At 35.0% G+C, this 20,890-nt stretch overlaps 1 protein-coding gene and 1 long non-coding RNA gene across 2 annotated transcripts in view; one reads left to right on the top strand and one right to left on the bottom strand.

Annotated features, from left to right (window-relative positions):
• Nucleotides 1–20,890, top strand: part of LOC136850704 (uncharacterized) — a 1,048,955-nt gene that overhangs the window by 540,011 nt on the left and 488,054 nt on the right. The window lies entirely within an intron of this gene.
• The window catches only part of LOC136850703 (uncharacterized), a 460,181-nt gene that overhangs the window by 99,576 nt on the left and 339,715 nt on the right, over nucleotides 1–20,890 (bottom strand). Inside the window, exon 3 of the mRNA XM_067124526.1 lies at nucleotides 17,216–17,423. Coding sequence (XP_066980627.1) covers nucleotides 17,216–17,347 — 132 coding nt within the window. The 5' untranslated portion in view covers nucleotides 17,348–17,423. The remainder of the gene's footprint in view (nucleotides 1–17,215; nucleotides 17,424–20,890) is intronic.

Genomic DNA, 20,890 nt, shown 5'->3' with positions numbered 1-20,890 from the left:
GCGCACGTGTGCTCGCCCGCCCGCACGCACATCAAATATATAATTCATATTACATCCGCATTTTACTAATCGTTGAATACCGGCATGTTAATAATACCAGTCTCAAGCGCATTTTTCTTGTGTATCAAACTTCATAAGTGGTTGAAGTCTCACAGAGGCGCAGCCTCAACTTTAACAGAATTATTTTCTTCTTCACTGTTGGTCCCTTTAGAATATTGTCGTTGGAAGAAAAAAACCCATAATTAGAACCCATGATTTCATGAGCTTGTGAAATCTGACGTGGCGGTTATTCGTCTGTCGGTGCTAACGACAGTAGGCTGTCTGGTTCAAGTCCCCAAGTGCGTTAATGCCGCGTTTTAAGATTGTAAAACCGACCTAATAGAAATCGTCTGGGAGGTCGGTAGTCACTTATCTTGTCACATTAGCAGGAATTAGAGAACTGCTCGGTGGACTTTAATTGTTTTTTAATGTCATCTCTAAAGCGAAGAAGAGTGCGGGCTGGGATGGGAACGCTGGAGAGGAGGCGAAGGGAAACTTCTCTGGAAGAGGAGGAGGAGGAGGAGGAGGAGGAAGAAGAAGAAGAAGAAGAGGGAGAAGAGAAGAGGAGCATAATAGGGGCCAGGGAAGCATGAGGGAGGGAGACTCGGATTGGGGGGAGAGGACAGGAGGTCTTTAGTGGGTTTAAATAGAGTCGGTGTCTTTTTAATGCTGTTGTTCTTTCAAAGCCCATTGGGACGAAAAGACTCTGGAATAGAGGGTTGTGCAAGGCTAGTGCGGGGTTTGTCTTAGAGGAGAGAGAGAGAGAGAGAGAGAGAGAGAGAGAGAGAGAGAGAGAGAGAGAGAGAGAGAAGGTTAAAGGCAAAGGGGCCTGCTATAGGGAAGATGCTTACAACAGAAAAAAGGTTTAAACTGCTTTCAGCTGGAGAGACTGTGGCCCTTTGAACAGAGAAGTTGCCGTTGTTCTATGAGTCGTTATAAATGACTCTGTTTCTCTAATTATTTAAGTAACTCGATTAAGCTATGTTCTTGCAGCGGAAGCGAAATAAACAAGAAGTGATGAAGTAAATAAGACAAACAAACTGGTTAAGCTGCGTTCTTATTGCAGTCTTTTGCGACGAATTTCGGTAGCATGGTACCATAAATTGAAACAAAACAAGATGCAGTTCGTATTTCTCATTAGGAATATGCTGGCATTGTTCCATTAGGTGATAATTGCCGCTGGCTTTACCTCTTGGAAAAATATGCTAAGTAAATAAAGGCATAAGGAGCAACTCGCCTTTTATTGACGAATGCAAGATTGTTTAGGTAAAATTCCTGTATGGTTTTTGTTATGCATCAGGTACTGTAGAGCTTTCTGAAAATCGTAAAACAGTCTCTTGCCAAAAGACAGTATGTAGTGCTTCTAGAGGCTGCCATAAGTTTACAGAGTTTTTTTTTACCATAGTTTTTAGATGTCGAATAAGCGAGTTAGACCAAAATCCGATGCTTTTTGCTTCATATGTCTTAGTACTTGATCTCCTTGGTTGCTGTTTTCGAAGAAGACACATTTAAGAAGAAAAATTTTGATAACGATCATGAAACGAATAGTTTTTAATGGAGCAAGAATAATCAAAATTAGAATTAAAATAAAGTAAATGTGTAGTAGCATCAACGGTTTTAGAAGGATACAGCATAATTTTAAAATCAGTATACATCAGACAATAATTTGAGATAAATCCTGCATAATTTCTCGATTACTTTCGTCAGTGGTTGATATTTTTCACATTGTACATGTGAGGGTATTATGCACGTGTGTATGCATATATACATATATGTATATATATATATATATATATATATATATATATATATATATATATATATATATATATATATATATATATGTATATATATATATACTATATATATAATGCGTTCTTCTCGATGAAGTTTAGTTATTATCCAAATATAAAAGGCTGTGTCATTGTTAATTCATTTTTCACCCATGTTTCCTATTTTATGCCCCCGGTTTACTGTTCTCGGGGGTTTAGTAATTGGCTCGCTTTGTTTCTGTCCTGCTACTGTTTCGTAAAGCACTGTGATTTTAAAATATTTGAATAAAGGACTTTTAAACTTTTAGTAAATCATTTCCTTGTTGATGTTGGCAGGTTCTTGTTCTCACATTCATACGAGGTATGTGTGTGTGTGTGTGTGTGTGTGTGTGTGTGTGTGTGTGCGCGCGCCCGCGCAGCTTTATTTTTCTGTCCAGTTCACTTTGAGTCTGTTCGTCTGCTGGTGTCTTATAAAGCACTGTGATTGTAAAATATTTGATGAAAAGATTTTGAACTTAGTGTATGTTATTTCTTTGTTGATGTTAACAGGTTTCTGTTCTCTCATTCTTTACCAGCTGTGTGTGTGTGTGTGTGTGTGTGTGTGTGTGCGTGCGTGTGTGTGCAGCCTTGACCATTGTGCCTAGTAAGGAATGTCCTCATTTATTTGATAATTGTATGGAAAACTGTGACTAGATGAATAAGCTTTGTAATCAGCGTTATGCATGCTGATTAATGCTCTGTATAATGGAAATTGAAACTACTTCAACTATTACGAGATGATTAAATTTTAGCTACTATGACTAGATGAATAAGCTTTGTAATCAGCGTTATGCACACTGATTAATGCTCTGTATAACGAAAATTGAAACTGCTTCAACTATTACGAGATGGTTAAATTTTAGCTTACTGTCAACAGTTTTGGTCCCCGAGAGAGAGAGAGAGAGAGAGAGAGAGAGAGAGAGAGAGAGAGAGAGAGAGAGAGAGAGCATTGCATTGTATTCAATACTTTTTCGACACCGGGCCAGGAAATTAATGAAAAGTCTGTCTGAATTCTGAATTTGGTACTCTTTTAGCACTGTAGACAACTGTAGGGAAAAATTTAGTAAAATAGAAAATTCGTATAGAAAAGTATTAATGCTAATATGACTATATATATATATATATATATATATATATATATATATGTATATATATATATATATATATATATATATATATATATATATATATATATATATATATATATATATATGTATGTATATATATATATATATATATATATATATATATACATATATATTATATATATATAATTGATATATTGTATGTATATAGTAAATATATATATATATATATATATATATATATATATATATATTTATATACATTATACGTATGTATTTATAGAATGTATAAGTATGTATCCCTGCATGTCTGTGTTGAACGTGTTATTCATATCCTAACAAGTTTGCAAATAAATGTTTCAATATGCTGAACGATCAGTACGATTACTTAAGATTATTTTTGTCCTTCCCCTTTGCAAATGGAGAAATGTAATAGAGGAGAATGTAAGAGTTATAAGCGCATAATTCAGCACTGAATACCTGGGAAGTGACATGAAAGGGGACCGATGAAATTGAGAGAGAATAAAAGACTGTTTATAAAAGGAGCTAAGACTTGCGAATACTGATAGAGAAATTTAAGTTGATATTATTTAGTAGTATTTTTTCATAGTGTAACTTGCGTTGTTTGAGGGCTGTATTGTCTATGTATGATGAATTTGTGTGTTGGCTAGCATTACGTACATGTTAATGTACGGATCCGAAAGTAAAGAGACTACTGTAAGTGCAGTGTGTTAAAGTTTATTTTGCTGTGAGTCTTTTCGTTATTTTATTTCTCCTTTTCATTTTACTTCAATTGCTAATTAATCATCAAATATGATATGAAAACTAGGTAATTATGCAAGTAGACTCCTCTCTCTCTCTCTCTCTCTCTCTCTCTCTCTCTCTCTCTCTCTCTCTCTCTCTCTCTCTCTCTCTCTCTCTTCGAAATGAGATGAAATGTCAAATTTTACTCTTGTATTCAAATATCAAAGACATTAAAATGCGATGAACTTCTTATGATTCACGAAATAAATTGGACAGCATTATAGTTTAGATCATCACAGGTCCGCTCTTTTGTAGTTTTGAATTGGTTCGAGATAATAGAAATGAAAGTATAATTGGGATTAAATACTTAACTGAAATCACTGAACTTGACGCGGCAAAAGCTTCGCATCATCCCACTACGAATGATAAAAGACAACGAACAACATAAATGGCCAACAAGAAATGAATAACAACCCGCTAATAATCCTCATTTATCTGGGAGCTAAGAAGCTGGGACGGGGAAAGCATTATTGCATCTCCAGTTTTGAGAGAAGAGAGAGAAAGAAAAAAAATGTTTGTAAAGATGGAAATGAACGAGAATTAATCCCCTGTTGCAAGAAACGCGCTCGCTGCCAGAGCACGATAATGAACCTTTCGGGGAAAGAGTTAATTGCACAAATCATCTACCGCGAGGGTTCGAATTATTTATGGGGCTCCTCTCGATCCACGCTGCTTATCTCCTCCCGAGGTAATTGTTTGCATATCAATTTGTTCCCGTTTTTATCAACATGTTATTACGCTAAGGTCATTTTTTGAATGAGTTATGACGCGAGTCGTGTGTAATAATCTTTGAATGCGACAGAAATATTGTCTTTTTAAGGTTATAATTAACCCTGTTTACAGAGGAACAAAATCAGCCTTATCCTTTCTCTTCACTGTGTTGTTGACTTTACTGGTACTGAAACTCCATTAAGAGCTTGCTGTAGTAGTTAGTAGAACTAGCATTGATATAGATGTAGAAGACTTAGGAAACGAAAGTAATTATTATTATTATCGTTATCATTACCACAAAGAAAAAATCTTATATCAAAGTAGAACAAAGTAGAACAATCATTTTATTTAGATTAAGAAGTAAATCTCATCATGAATATGTTTGTCTTATTCAAAGCGAGAACTCTTTATAATAACTTGGAAAAGTATTGTCTGTCTTCTTGTGTGATAGTAAAAGAAACAGCTAAGAAGAATGTTAGTTTAGATTTAGGCTGTTGTATTCACAATTAATTTTTGTAACATTGTCATCACTTTTATTGAGCCTTTCCCTCTGGGTCTAATTATATCGTTCATACTTTATTTTTATTCTTCCACTTCCGACGTTGAGTAACGTCTGCATCCTCGTAGACTATTGGAATTTTAAACAGTATATGTGCCCTTGATATGACCAAAAGTTCAAAGCTCCACCTTTCATTTCAGCTGAATTGTTGGAAGTAATCTGTTATTATTACTAAACAGTGTTTATTGCTGCAGTTTGTATTATTCAGCGATGGAATACATGTTAAAGACCAATAGAAAAATATTTTTTTATGTAATAGATTTTGTTGCGTATCTCTTGACTGGTTATACAATTAAATGTTCGTTATCTTTGTTTACCAAAATATTTACCTGTCTGTTTCAGTAATAGGAAGATGGGATGCAAATACGGTTGCCTGTTCTGATAGATAGATAAATAAGATGGCGGAGACTTGCTATTTCTTTTCTCAGTATAGATTGAAGACTTATGATTTATTTCCCAATAATGTAACAGTAAAACTTTTATTCGTCACTGGATTCTTACAGGTTAACGCAATGTATTACCATTTATATATTTATCAAGCATCCCTTTATCAAAGAGTCTCATTTTTTATTTAGATTATTCACTCGGCTATTTGCTTAAACCAAGCAAACGTGGGTAAAGGAATATACTTTGTAGCAAGAGCAGCAGGAGCGTCCGTCTTTTTCCTCTCGCCTCTGAATCTGCAGCGAGATTTTTACAGTTTTCCCCAACGTGATTTACGTTGCAAGACTTCAGCATATATAGTGCAATCCATCTTTAGTGCAAGGCGCCATTTATCCTGGAAGTTAATGCTGACACGACATGCAACTTGTAACGTAAGAACTCCCATTATATGAATTTACATTCGCAGGCCGGTATAAGTACCAATAGTAATTTTGTCACTCGAGAAATTGTGATTCCAGCGACTTGAATGATGTAAAAAAAATAATTTTAATGTAATATGGTTAATTAATTTCTTTTCTGTTGTAGAAAATGTGTAAAGTTGCTTATATTATCTTCATGATGACAATTGATTCATACTCGTATTGCATTTGCAATCATTTTTTTCCTCATGATAATGTGGAATTATTACCTATGTCTAGTTTTGCCGTGTTGTTGTCGTTTATTTTGCTTGTTCCTATCGAAGAATTAACTGAAGTACTTCTTTTATGGTCTTGAAAATTCATTTATCTTTTGAATATTTTTGATGCTCTTGAATATTTTTTTTTTTTTTTTTTTTTGCGCTTTTATGCCAGTGGGGTTGATTCTGCTCTTACATAAGCGAAATCATATCTCAACAGTAGGATACTGCCGATAGTAAGTAACAGTTCCTGTTACCTCAGTTTTAGATTCCGTTATCCATCCTTATCAGCACAAGTTTATATTAAAGATTGTCTCTGCAAATTCCCAGTTTCATATCCTATAATTTCATGTACGTTTTGGTCACATTTCCCGTCACTGCATGCGAATCTCCCATCAAAGCACTGAAAATCTTGATCAGTGCATTGGCCTCTCCTGTCTCTAAAAACAACCAGAATACGAGCCTTTTTGACGAACACAATATAAAATCAGAAAATGTTCCCCAACGTACTTAATGTAAACAATGATTACCATCCTGTTCCACGTCGTATTAAAATGCGATCGATGCTTATTTTTAAACATTTGACTTGGGGTTCCTTAACTCCCCCTCTTTAATCTTTTCCTGTAATATGACAGACTCACTTTTCAACCGAATATTTGCCCATAGGAGAGTTGAAGAGATCGCGCGATCGTATGTGTGTGTTTGCAAAGAGCGTTTCATTTCCCCTATCCGTCTCATTCTCTTCACAAATCACTGACTAAATGAATTGATAGAGGGGGAGACGCGGGACGTTCCAAAGCCCCTACGAGCCCTTACAACCTCCATTAGACAAGACCCCGGGATAAAATGAGATAAAATAAACCGTGAGGATTATGCAAATAGATTGCAGCCATCGGGGTCAAACGGCAAAAAGAAATATGCAGATTATTCCCCCTTTCACGACGGATATCGCCGGGGTTGGCTGGGTTTGAAAGGGGGTTTTAGGGGTGGCATGACACCGCACAATGCTGAGGTTGTAATAAACCAACGGATCCAGCGGCATAAATGCAGTCGGAAGTAAACTTGTCTAATTAGGCATCTGCAAGACGACGTCGCTTGATAATCGCCGAATTATGCGGCCGGCCAGGTCTTGGCTGCTCAGACTGGAATTTTTGCTTATTTTGGCGGATTTTTGAGAGAGAGAGAGAGAGAGAGAGAGAGAGAGAGAGAGAGAGAGAGAGAGAGAGAGAGAATAACCATCAATTTACAAGTAATTTTTTTTTTTTGCATATTTGGACGATGTTAAAGAGAGAGAGAGAGAGAGAGAATAACCATCAATTTACGAGTAATTTTTTTGCATTTTGGACGAGAGAGAGAGAGAGAGAGAGAGAGAGAGAGAGTCACCATTAATTATCTACAGATAATTTTTTGCTTATTTGGCGGATTTTAAAGAGAGAGAGAGAGAGAGAGACAGAGAGAGAGTGAGTCACTCTTATTTATCTACAGACAAAGATTTTTAGATGCTTCTCCCCTTTATCTTATGTTCATTGTTTCCACGGCGATGTATTGCAAACTCAAAGAAAGCAAGTACAGCGTTTTATACCGGGAATGAAAATGATTTTTTTTTTTCTAAGTACCCTTGGGAGCAATCCGACTCTACAAATGGGATCATTCTGGGCTGAATATTAAAAGAGCTTTCTGTTACTGTCTGCTCTTTTCTTTCTCTAATTTCAAAATGCACTGTTACCTTCCAGGTTCTTTTTAAAGCTGATAACTTTCCTCCGTAGAGTTTTTGCTATTCATTTGCCGGCATATTCTCTCCGTCTGTTGTTTCAGCAAAGTTCGTTGTCAAAGAGTGAAACTGAGTACATACATACGAATGTCTCTAATAAAATAATAATAATGTACATACATACATTATTTATAATATTATTTATAATATATATACATATATATATATATATATATATATATATATATATATATATATATAATCTGCGTGTTTGTATACTATATATATATGTGTGTGTGTATGTGTGTGTTTGTGCACTAATATATATGTATATATATATTTTTTATTGATTTTCTGTGAAAATACTAATTTTATAAACCAAATTGGTCATCTTTGCCTCGTCTCTGCAACGTTCTTTGCTGTTCATCATCAGGGTATTGATAGATTAGGGGACAGTGTGTCCATAAAGGTACAGCTTGTCAATGACAGTGGGCATAACTCTTTGGGCAGTTATCACTGTCATAGCCTTTACTTTATTTTGGTGATGGCGATGGTCTACTGTTGCAATAAAGAATGATGATGGTCCCGGTAAATGTAGGTATCATAGTCTCCAGCTTTCCGCTGTTTGTCTCTTATATCTCTTGTTTGTATCCTGGTTTCTGTTTCAGTCCAATTCTGCATTCACAGCCTTGTCTAAAGCATCGTGGCACTAGCCATGGGTGTTCAGACAATGAGCCAGCCAGTTTGCTTGCACTCAAGTAGATATTTGCATATTGGTGCTAGCTCTTTACTACGTAGACATCCGAAAATGGGAGGTGGCTTTCTACACTTTGTTCAAGATAGCAACGTATGACCAATGGCAATTTTGAGCCTCTTAATTACACTAAAAATTTCGACTACATACAACTCCATTCCTTTGAAGTTGCTGTAGGATTGCCAGTGGTGATTATCTTTATACTGAAAAATCGCGAGCTCCAGTTTGACTATCACATCATAGGACGGTAAATGTTTATATATAATGTGCCAGTGAAGTAATCCTAAAGAGGACATTTCAGAAAACACCCTTTGGCACCTTTCTCAGATATGTACCGAGTAAATTCATATCTCCAAAGGGATATCTCTTACAGCAGGTAATGGTGTCACAGTGGGCTTCCCTCTTGATCTCCTGTTTGCTTATATATCTGCGGCAGGTATAGAGAAGAGGACCTTAATTGCACACCCTAAGCTAGGATGTGCATCATATACATTAATGATGTCTTTAGTGCCATCGACACTGATGATGATGCTATCATTTTGCAGTTCACCTTAGACAGGAATTTTTGCTTCAAACGTCCTCTCCGTGCACAGTGTAGAAGGCTGCCTTCCATCCCTGGAGGTCAACATAGAAAAGAGCCAGGACCAGTGTAATGCAACAGTCTAGCAGAAAACAACCAAAGTGAGCTGTTACCTGAACAACTACGGTCAAGCCCTGATTCCCGCAAATGCAGTCATTGTTGCATGTACTAAGGAAACACTCGCTCACTGTAGTTCATGGAAGTAAGCTTACACCTGCAGAATAGAACTGTAGTAAATAGCTGTTTATGGGCAAAGGATACATCAGCCACCTAGTGGAAAGTATTATACAAAAACAGCTGGATGTATGTGTGAGTACTTAAGACTTTAAAGCCCCCAACTACAAAACAACATACGGTATCCAGTGCCATCACATAAATATTTCTAGATAAGATTGTCATTGCGTAAAAACATGATGACTAGTTTATTTAAAAGAAAAACTGAATATGCTAATGACATCCGTGATTTACATAATGATACCACCAACTAGCTAAGAGTGATATTGCTTAATGGAAACACGAAAAAACGCTTCCACTTAGTGAGACTTCCAAGACAAGCCATGAAAAACTCTCGTTTGTTTGCATTCAGTATCCATGAAATGATTTCTGTGTTGAAAGACCTGATTAAAGAGTAGGGGATGTATGAGTTTGACTTTGCACAGCCAGTTACCGTAAAATGAGACAAGAATCGGATTTATTCAGGAGTTACTCATGCATAATCTAACAGCCAAACGTGCATTTGAATATAGGCAACATATCTGCGCTCAACAACATTGACGTCGATTAGCGTCAATAATTTCGTCGGAGGGAGGGATTTAATTCTATATTTGCTAACCTACTGTGAAATTCTTTAATCCGCAACGTTTTATAAAAATTCATGAAATTAAGTCTTACGAACACTAGGGTAAAGACTGGTAAAAACGACGCGAATTTATCATGTCATAAATAATGCATGGTGTGCGTTTCAGAGAAGACGTCGCCCCCTGGGGGTACATAAATTCAAAAGTTCGCTCGATTTATTTTCCTAATCATTACATCTCTGTAACCTCGCCCTCTGGCAACGAAGTAAGCAACCAGCGATCATACGTATCCCTGTTTATTTACGAACTCGAGTTTTGCGGAGGAGAGTACGTTCATTTACATTGAGAGATGGACAGCAAGAGGGTAAGAGTTAAGAAATTCGATGGGTATTAATAGGAAACTGTTGAATTCTATTAATTAAGTCTTGTTGTTTACACTTAATTTTTTTCAGTCTGAATCTCATTTCAGTGTTGCAGAAAAATAGTGGCCTTGTGAAGTTTAGGCACGAACTCTCTTTAACAGAATTCAGCACTTCGTTTTAAAAATTCCCACCTCTAAAATTCCAAATCCGAAATCTTTTGTGCGTAATTTCAGACAGAAAACCCTAGATAAATTCTCGTGCTCACGCAGCATCGGGTTCTCTTTGTGTTCACAGATTTGTGGAGTCTAAATACCGCTCTAAAGTTAATGTTAAGCCAGAGGCCGCGAGCGTGCGCCGTGCAGGTCCTTGCAAAATGCAATAACATTTTCCCATAATTGGATTTTCGGTGATTTCTGAGAGCGTGAATTTGGTGTGACCAGGGATATATCAAGTTGCTAATGAAATCGCAAAGGTTTATTTGATTCTGGTGCTCGCGCGCTACATTCCTGCATAAACAGATTAATTGCTTAATAGAAATTTCAATAGCTTATGAAACCAGAGACAAACTCGCCGATAACTACGGTAAATAAGGTTGCCCCCTGCGGAAAGGTTCTACTGGTTTAACGCCATATTAGAAAGTATTTTCGTACTGTTAATTCTTTTATGATGCATGATATTCAGATGATAAGTTTAATAGAAAAAAAGATTGCAAAATGTTTATTTGTTATAATGGCAACACATACTTTAACTTTTTACAAAATAACAATTCACTTGGTTTCTGGTTACCGTTATCACATTTACTATACCTCCATCGTTGTGTTAGGTAAAGTTGGAAAGCTTGACCAACCTTAAGCACAAAATAATGCTACATCTTAGGTATTACTGGCTCTTCTTATTTCGTCATCTTAGACCACGTCTCGGTTTTTAAAATTTTTGTTCAAGGGAGATAGTCATCGTAGGAGAAGATCCTGTTATTTTTTTTTTTTATCTTTTTTTGTATAATAGGTCTTTTTTATATCTCGGGTCCTTAGAATTACACAAGCTCGTCCATTTTTCGTTGCTTATCTTCAAAATAGCATTTTCCAGTTGATCCTAAAATTATGCATTACTGCGCACCGTTCAAAATCCTGTCTCTAATGATTTCAGTAATTTTTACAGCCAAATTTCCGTCCCTCTAGTGGCTTCAAAGGTTACATAAAAGTTTATCTTGAACCCCGTCTAATAGCACTTTGAATTTAGGCACATTCTTCCCGATAGCCAGTACGCCTGTAGGAAACAGTTACAAGTACGTGTGATCTTGCTACTTGAATCCAAGATATCCTTGGCAATTGATTAGAGTCCAGCCATAGTTAATCATAAGTCTCTCGGCTGAAAACTTCGTAACTTTCGTCTCACATTCAGAGGTTCTAAGTGATCGGTAACAGAGTTGTTGGGGTTTTTAGTAAGCCTGGTGTTCTACAAGGCAGTGCTTGGGAACCTTTATTCTTCTAGTCTTTACTAGTGCCCTGGTTGTTGATTTAGAGGGTATTAAAATATAATACGCAGGTGATGCTGTATTTATGCAGCCCGCACAAATGTGAAATGAAATGTCTGCTAGTTTTAAATGGAATTCCTGGAAAGATTCAGCGAGAGGTTCAATCATTAGGCATGAGGCTGATCTCCAGCCAAAGTAAGATGTCTCTTGATTACTCAGTCTTGTGCCGTGCTCAGAGTCCGTGAATTGCATAGCAGAAGTAAGAGCTTACTTGAGAAATAGGAATATGTGACAGTTCTTGTTTGTACCATCGACTCCAGGCCTTCTTTTTCACAGAACAAGAACGGAATATTTTAATAAATAGGGCGTCCAAACATTTTGGAAAGCAAGGCGATGTTATGTGCCTGCTTCGTGTATTTCTTTCTGCTAATGTTGAAATGCTCTTCTCCCGTCTTTTGTGGAAGCATCCACCCACGATCTTTGTCTCTCAGGGAAGGTGGATCGAACTGGTGGTTTTCACCATATAATTTTATTTACGACTTAGACCGTTCCCGGAAGGTTTCTTGTCTAACCATCTTCCATAAACTCGATTTCAATAGGAAACTTCCATTATCTCCCTAAATGCCTGCTCCTCAAAGGTATTAACATGCACCTAGTTACTGGTTTACGTTACTACGTAAATTATGAAATACCTTTCATTTTTTAACGTTTTATGGTATATCCTTTTCTTACTTTTCTACAAAGCAGAACTTTGGTAAAGAATACCAAATATTAATTATTAATTGTTGTTTGGTCCCTCAGCAGATGTGACTCAAACGTTATGGAAGTTTTACGTAACTCACTTCATTTTGTTATTTATGCTTAGTATGAGAGTTTTCGGGCTATTGCAGTTTGTAAATGCACAGAGCATTACACAAACAAAATAATGCGATGGAAAAGGTAACAAAAATGATTAACAGTCTCTACTCCATTTCTTTTCGTAAATATAACCAACAGCTATTGATGACCTGCTGGCGTATTTTGATCTATAGACAGCGTTTTTTCAGTGCCTAGAAGAATATGAGTGAGCTGTGGTAAATTGTGGTTTTGCCTCTTAATGCATGCTCTCTAAAATAAAAATACCTATTTGTACTTTTTGTTAGTCCGACCTCTGAGTTGCATGCAAAGTCGTCTTCGCAAAAGTCAGATCTTGTTTAAAGTATGGCAGTTATACTGTACATACTTCTAAAGTATTCTTCATTCCATTTCACTGACTGTTGTTTCGTTATTAAACCACTATAACATCGCCAGGAGAATAAATACTCCTTTTTTTTTTTTTTTAGTAATGCGAACGGTAATTCAGTGAAATCCTCTAAGGAAAGGGATTAAGGTTTCAGATATTTTTGCATTCAGAGTGCAGGGCTCGTCAAGAGAAATGCTAAGCGGAATTCGAGAAATAATGATGATAATGATAATAGTAAAAGTTACAACAGAGATAAAATAACAGCAGTAATAGTTGCAATATTAATATTATGTCGGTAGAATTAATAATAGTAGTATAATATTTACATGACAAGAGGACTATGCTATAGATTATACAGGAAAAGGGCCTCTTGATCTGAATTCTTTCAAATAGGAAGAAATGAATTTCTAAATCTTGCATCTCCCCAGTCCCGGCCATCCTTGTTCAGTCGGAATCATTGGTGTTTGGCGGATGGTAAACTCATGTGGCGAAGTTTGGTTATTGAAAGAAGATCGTTTCCGTATTACAGAGGACAGGGCTTTGCGTACTGTTAAACATTAAAAAGGACACTTCTATTAACAAAATCGGTTTTTGAAGACCCTCTATTGTTGTATTTAAAATATTTAGTTGTATAATCTTTAACAATAGTTCGTAAGGTTAGTTTATTGTATAACAAAAGTACTTATTATTAAGGGACTGGTACTCTCCTTAAGTTTGTAAATTCGTTTATAAGATTGTCCAGTTCGTGTACTTTTGTGTGTGCTTGGGTAATTTTTTCATTTATGATCAGATACCACACCAGGTTTGGTTGACAGTAGATGCTCAGCTTCAGCTTTTCGTAAGGTCCTTTAGTCATAACTCTTCTTGTGAATATATTTCAAAACTTCATTTTATCTGCATACCGTACCGTATCTCTTCCAGTGGTAAAAGGTAATAATACCTTTGCTGTTGTTGGTAATTATTTTTTATTTGAATCTGCATTGGCAGCCTTCTTTCTCCAGGTGCTAATCTATCGTTGGGTCTCAATAGCCATCATCCCTTACGAGTTAACGATACTGTTGAATTTCCTAATGAGTAATGACTACAGGCGCGTCAGTGTTTTAAAGTTCGATTGACATAGACGCGACTGAGCTTTTGCGCCCCTGTTGCGTTTACCATTTGTATTCAGTCATGTTTCCACATAAGCTATATGTAAACATGAGTGTAAAAGTGTTCATCGTCATAATTTTCCATAGTGTCCAGAAAAGGAAGGCACTTGCCTATGCTTTCTATATTAGTCAAAGTAAAATTTTCACAATAAGCGTCTTCTTTCCTCAGTATACAAATTTCACCACAAAGTAGAACTAATATCTGTCAGACCCCGACGAATCCCTTAGGACACGCTAGCTAACGTTATCATATTGGTGATGACGTTAGAGATGATGGGAATGAGACACGTGGAACGAGAATTGATTTTGTCTGGTTAGAAAGAATTCGGACCTTAAGGTCTCTTTCTGAAAAGGAAATAATGAATTTTGTTACTACTGTTACTGCTGCTAGGAAAATAGTGTTTTATTGCTGCTACTATTACTAAGAAAAAAGTGAGTTTTCGTTACTACTCTTACTGTAACTAAGAAAAAAGTGAGTTTTTGTTATTACTCTTACTGTAACTAAGAAAAAAGTGAGTTTTCGTCACTACTCTCACTGTAACTAAGAAAAAGTGAGTTTTTGTTACTACTTTTACTGTAACAAAGAAAATAGTGAATTTTGTTACTACTTTTACTAAAACTACAAAAAAGTGAGTTTTGTTACTACTACTACTAAGAAAATAGTGAGTTTTCTTACTGCTTTTACTACTACTGAGAAAATAGTGGATTTTAGCACTAATTTTACTACAACTACTATTACCACAAATATCAGTGTTGTTATTCCATTATATATTTTAAATACTCTTAGTGAACCACTTATAGTATAGAAAGGTTAATCTAAATCTTGATCCTTAGGGAGTATAATCTCCTGCTTGTCATCGGCAACACGTAACTGACGATTATATAATGCTTATATCATGAAGACATTCAGCGAATGAAGTTGGAGTTTTTAATTGAAATGATACAGCGATAGGTTTAACTGCTCATCAAGTCTTGACTTTTGATCGAAAGAAAATATTTGGAAGAATTTAAAATCGTGATGGTAACTTTGTAGATAAGTATTACCCTTGCACTTTTATGCAGTGATAATTCAGCAGACAAAATTCTGCCCGTAAAAGTAGTATATATATATATATATATATATATAAAGTAAACAGTATATATGTATGTGTATATATATATATATATATATATATATATATATATATATATATATATATATATATATATATATATAAATATACACACACACATGTAAATATGCATCTATATGTGTGTATGTGTATATGTATATATATATATATATATATATATATATATATATATATATATATATATATATATATATATATATATATATATATATATATATATATATATATATATTAGAAATAATCAACACACAATCACGTGTGGAACAGAAATAAATTTCGAACTCACATCAGGATCGAACCCAGGTCTATATATACACAATTACAAAAATTATGCCCAAATATCCTTTAATATGGGATTAATTTTACCTTAGGAATAACTTGAACCCAAAGGGAATTGTGTATAATTAGTGCACCTATCCTGGCCAGACTCAAACCCAAAAGGCCGGGTTAGGTGTGCCGAAATTTTAATTCGATATAAATAGTAGTTTGGGGCGTAATATTTGAAAGTATAAAGAGTCACGCTTGTTTTAGTATTTTGTTAACTTCTATGTATAGAATTCACTCCAGTTTAATTTATGTGAAATAAAGCCTTTATTATAATTATTATTACACACACACACACACACACACGCACATGTTTATATATGTTTGTCTTATTTCATGAGTGAAAATTCACAGGAAAGTAGCTTTTCTTCTGCCGTTAGGACAAGGCTGCCTGCACTCCTTAACATATGTACATTTTATATATTTCATTTGAAATAAATGCAGTAATCGTAGGCGTTCCTAGGGCGATATATTCTTGTTGTCGTCAAAACATTCTTTTACAAAACTAGTCATTTGTGTTAGGTTCAAACATATTGTTATGTCCTGTGCATACCTTATGCATTTTTTATGCTTTCCAGCTCTCTTTTTCAAATAATTTTCCACTTTAACTGGGGATGTACAGTAGTTGTGAAATAAGAAGGGTCTGCGAATGGAGTGAGGCCTTTTCTTTGATTGCACATAAGACGGTGTTAGTTGGTAATAGTGAAGAAAGGCTGCAGATATAGGTAACAGTTCAAAAGTATTTGCAAATAGGAAGAGTATGAGGTGAATGTTAGTAAGAGCAATGAAGGTATGCGAAAGCCAAGAAGATGGAGAAACGAAGTGAAAATGAATATTGCGAGAGTGTGTGGTTAATCCCTACAGGCGCTGTGAGTGATGGTTAATTAATATGGAATTTTATAACAGTCACTAAAGTGAAAATCTATTAAGTTTTACATGGGGAAGTAAAGTTCTGAGGAATTCCTTTCCTATAGATGTGGTATTTTACAACTTGTGTTTCTTTTTACGACGTTGAATACAATAAAGGTGTTTTATTGTATACTTAATGTGCAGTTATACATTTTATACGTTTTCATTAGTTAAGTTAATAACTGATCGGAAGAAGTCCTTAAAAAAATAGCAAAAATGAAATTATTTCACTTGGTGACTAACTGGTATCTCTTTTTTATAAGCTTTCAGAAGTAGGAAAATAAAAACATATATTGGAAACGGTCACAGATGCATGAAAAAGATCGACAGTGTTTCAAACTAACAAATTGAAATTTGGAAATTCATACAGATTAAATAACCACATAGATAAAGGTTAAAAGATTGAAGCAGTGAGCTAAAATAATGAAATGACTAACTGTGGTATAGTAAGCTATACAAGTAAAATCACATTCCGGATGAAAATATTTAAATGCATTTAAAATAAGAACAAACCAATGTATGGAATGATGAACTGAGATGTCAAAATGAGTAAATTATACATATATCAATAAATCTCAAGCTGATATGAATTGAAACTAGTGTTCAAATACGACTTAAAAACGAGAAATCACATCCAGCACCTCAAAACCAAGCAGTGAAGAGCAACATGATGAAAACAACGGTATGAAAACACGAACTCGAGTAACTAATCCGGATGAAGCTCCAACTCACATGAGCTTGGAATTTCATGTTCCTCTTGATGTCGACGGGCTGCTGCTTCTCCGTGGGGACGTACCGGTAGAACTCGGTGTCGTTGTGGTACCACTTGAGGGAGTACAGACCCGTTGCCCTGAGGTCGTACATACAACTCACATTGACACGCCCCCCCGCGAAGGCAAACGAGGGCACCTCCACCCCTGCAGGAGGTCGCTCTCCGCTCCTGTGGAGATGAGGAATAGAATGGTTAGATATTATTTTTTATTGTTTTTCATATTATATATATATATATATATATATATATATATATATATATATATATTATATATTCGTCATAAGGAATTTCCCCCATCCCTCAATGATAATGGCTGTTCGAGTTGTTTTACTTATTTATCATGGCACCACGTCTCCTGTTTTTACACACACACATACACACACACACACACACACACACACACACACACACACACACATATATATATATATATATATATATATATATATATATATATATATATATATATATACACAGTATATATATGAAGTTTTGTCACCTATATGCAAGTGAAATTTTGTACACATATTTTAAGCCCCAAATAACACTTAATTTAGAATTGACTTTATCTTCGGAATAACTTTTAACCCAAGGGAATTATAGTTGATGAGTGCGTCATCCCGGCCAGAGTGGATAGGTTGACTGTGTATAACAGTATCAGACGCGCTTATCCATTATAATTATCGTTGGGTGTAGGTTATTCATAAAAAGTAAGTAAATATGATATTATCTAGTTTATATATATACATATATATATACTAAGAAATCACAAAAGTAAGCGCGTGATTTTGTTTATTAGCTGGAGCCACTAGGAAAGTTCAAATTGAAAAGAGAGAGTGCCAAGTACTTTCGTGTATTTTAACACATCTTCGCGGCACAAAGTTGTGTTAAAATACACGAAAGTACTTGGCACTCTGTCTTTTCAATTTGAACTTTCCTAGTGGCGTAGCTAATATATATATATATATATATATATATATATATATATATATATATATATATATATATATATATATATATATATATATATATGTATGTATATATATGTATATATATATACATTTATAAATAATTATATATTATAGTGTATTCATATATAAAGCTTATGTACAGTACAAATACGTGAAATACGGATGCATTTACTATAACAATAATTTCCGGATATTAGATACAACGATTATAAATATAAGGTAAACCGCACAAACTAGTTCCACGTGCATCGTTTTTGCGGGCATAAAAGGAGCTTAAACAGTCAACAGGCCAATTGTAACAATTAAACAGGCTAACGTGTGCAAACTGTAGCAACAAGCGCAGAGCCGGTCTATTTGGCTCATTTGCCGAGCGCAAAAACCAGATCGCAATTATACTGACGTGAGGGAAGAGTAATGGTTTTCGAACACATATCGGAGGCCTGTGAAAGCCTCCCAATCGCCTCCTAATATGACGGAAAATGGGAGAGAGAAAAGTTCGAAACCATCACAGACCCTTTTTGATTGGCGCCTCTGCATGAAACTAACACCTGGCGAACTTTTGTTAATAGTTTCCTGAAGCTTAGAAAATGAGGTCATATGTTTGATATTTAAGATTGTTCTCAGAACCCTCTAGTTCCAATACTTTTTTTAAATATATATTTTCATGGTAATGCCTTTTATTCACTTTAAATTAATTTCTAAACTTTTATCTCAAAGGGAATCTAGAGAAATCTCGCCTTGTAATATGGTTTCTAATTTTGACCTAAATAGCGATGAGAGTCTTACCTCCACATTGCCTTGAGTAGAGTCGAGCCCAGATCTACTCTCTTACTCATTCCTCAGGATGCAGAATTAGCATATTGTTTTTCCTCGCTATTTGTAACATTTAACCTCAGACAGCAACTCATTACTTCAGCTGCCATATGGTCCTTGATCTGTATTGCTTAGATTTCCCGTGATTAACAAATGACCACAGATTTCTTCCCTTGTGTACTAGTCTCAGGAGCACCCGCACATCTTACATTGTCGTTGATAGCCAAAGCATATTGGAAAAATAATTATATGCATCGAAATGAATAACTTTATAATTTTCTCATTCACCCGCCTGTCAACACATACACATGTTTTTCATATATGTTAATAAAACATTGACATACGAGTTTAGTATGATAATTTTTTTTTCTTTAGTAATTTGCAGTCATACCAAGAGACCAGAGCTGATTTTCATTCTCGTCACACATGCTCGCACACAGAGGCCAATTCCCGTTAGTCCCCCTTGTCATTCTTTTTGTGCTTATACCATTATTACTACAGTATTACTGTATATACCTGGCACTTGGATTTAAATTATTTGCCACCGAGTACACGAAATCTTCTTCAGTTTCTGAACAGCAAATGACACGGTTGTGCCTCTATGCAATGAGGCAAATGATTTAAATATATTGATTTCATCTTTAAATTCCCTAACGAGCTGAAAATTATGATGTTCAAAAGTCTCCTATTATTTTTTTTAAATATTGTCAATGAAGTGTAAAATAAAAATTAAATTTTCTAAATTATTACAATTTTTGTGTCGCTTCAATGAATCATAAAGGTCTCCGATGTTTGTATAAGTCTGATTCATAATATTTTGGTTTTAATTTCTCATTCCTTTATAAAAGTAACTCACATCATGAACAAAATTTCATTTAATTAGTAAAAGTTCTCATGTTAAAAAATGGCATTTTTCAATTAGTGCAGATTACCACACCAGGTTTCTCCCCTTTTCTGATTACAATTTTTATTTGCTTGTTCCAGATTCGTAAGTAATTGGGGTTTAGTAAACAGATAGAGATCTTTTCCACCCTAAAGAAGTCTTTTAATGTCATAATGAGTTTGTGGAATGACAAGTTCCCTACCCGAAGTTTAAGCCACTTATTATAAATGTGTATCTCTTGATATTAGTTACAAAGTTGAGAAGAGAACTAAAACACTATATATATATATATATATATATATATATATATATATATATATATATATATATATATATATATATATATATACATATATATATATATATATATATATATAATCTACTGGTCATATATTTATATAGACATATATATATATATATATATATATATATATAATAGAATCTACTGGTCACTTTTTATCAGACACATATGTAATTCTAATAGCCACAATTCTTCTTTTTTTTTTTTTTTTGGATATGTTGTAACTACGAAGCCGTAAACATCCAAAGGCAAGAGATTGAAGAGACTTTGTGATTGCCGGTCGCGGGACACGAACCCGCGTCACCATAACCACAAGGAGGTCACGTTGCCGACCTGACCACGTGACCTCCTTGTGGTTATGGTGACGCGGGTTCGTGTCCCGCGTGTGACCTCCTTGTGGTTATGGTGACGCGGGTTCGTGTCCCGCGACCGGCAATCACAAGTCTCTTCAATTTCTTGCCTTTTGATGTTACGGCTTCGTTGTTACAAGCATATCCAAAAAAAAAAGCGCGAAGAATTCGAGAAGTTAAGAGGGCATTGTGGCTATTAGAATTACATTATATAAATACTGTATACACATACATATATACATATATATGTATATATATATACTGTATGCACATACATATATATATATATATACATATTTATATATTATTATATTATA

The sequence above is a fragment of the Macrobrachium rosenbergii genome, chromosome 22 (assembly GCF_040412425.1).
Source record: "Macrobrachium rosenbergii isolate ZJJX-2024 chromosome 22, ASM4041242v1, whole genome shotgun sequence".
In the NCBI taxonomy this organism is placed as follows: Eukaryota; Metazoa; Arthropoda; class Malacostraca; order Decapoda; family Palaemonidae; genus Macrobrachium; species Macrobrachium rosenbergii.
The sequence above is the reverse complement of the archived record's forward strand: the minus strand, read 5'-3'. Positions and strand labels throughout refer to the sequence as shown.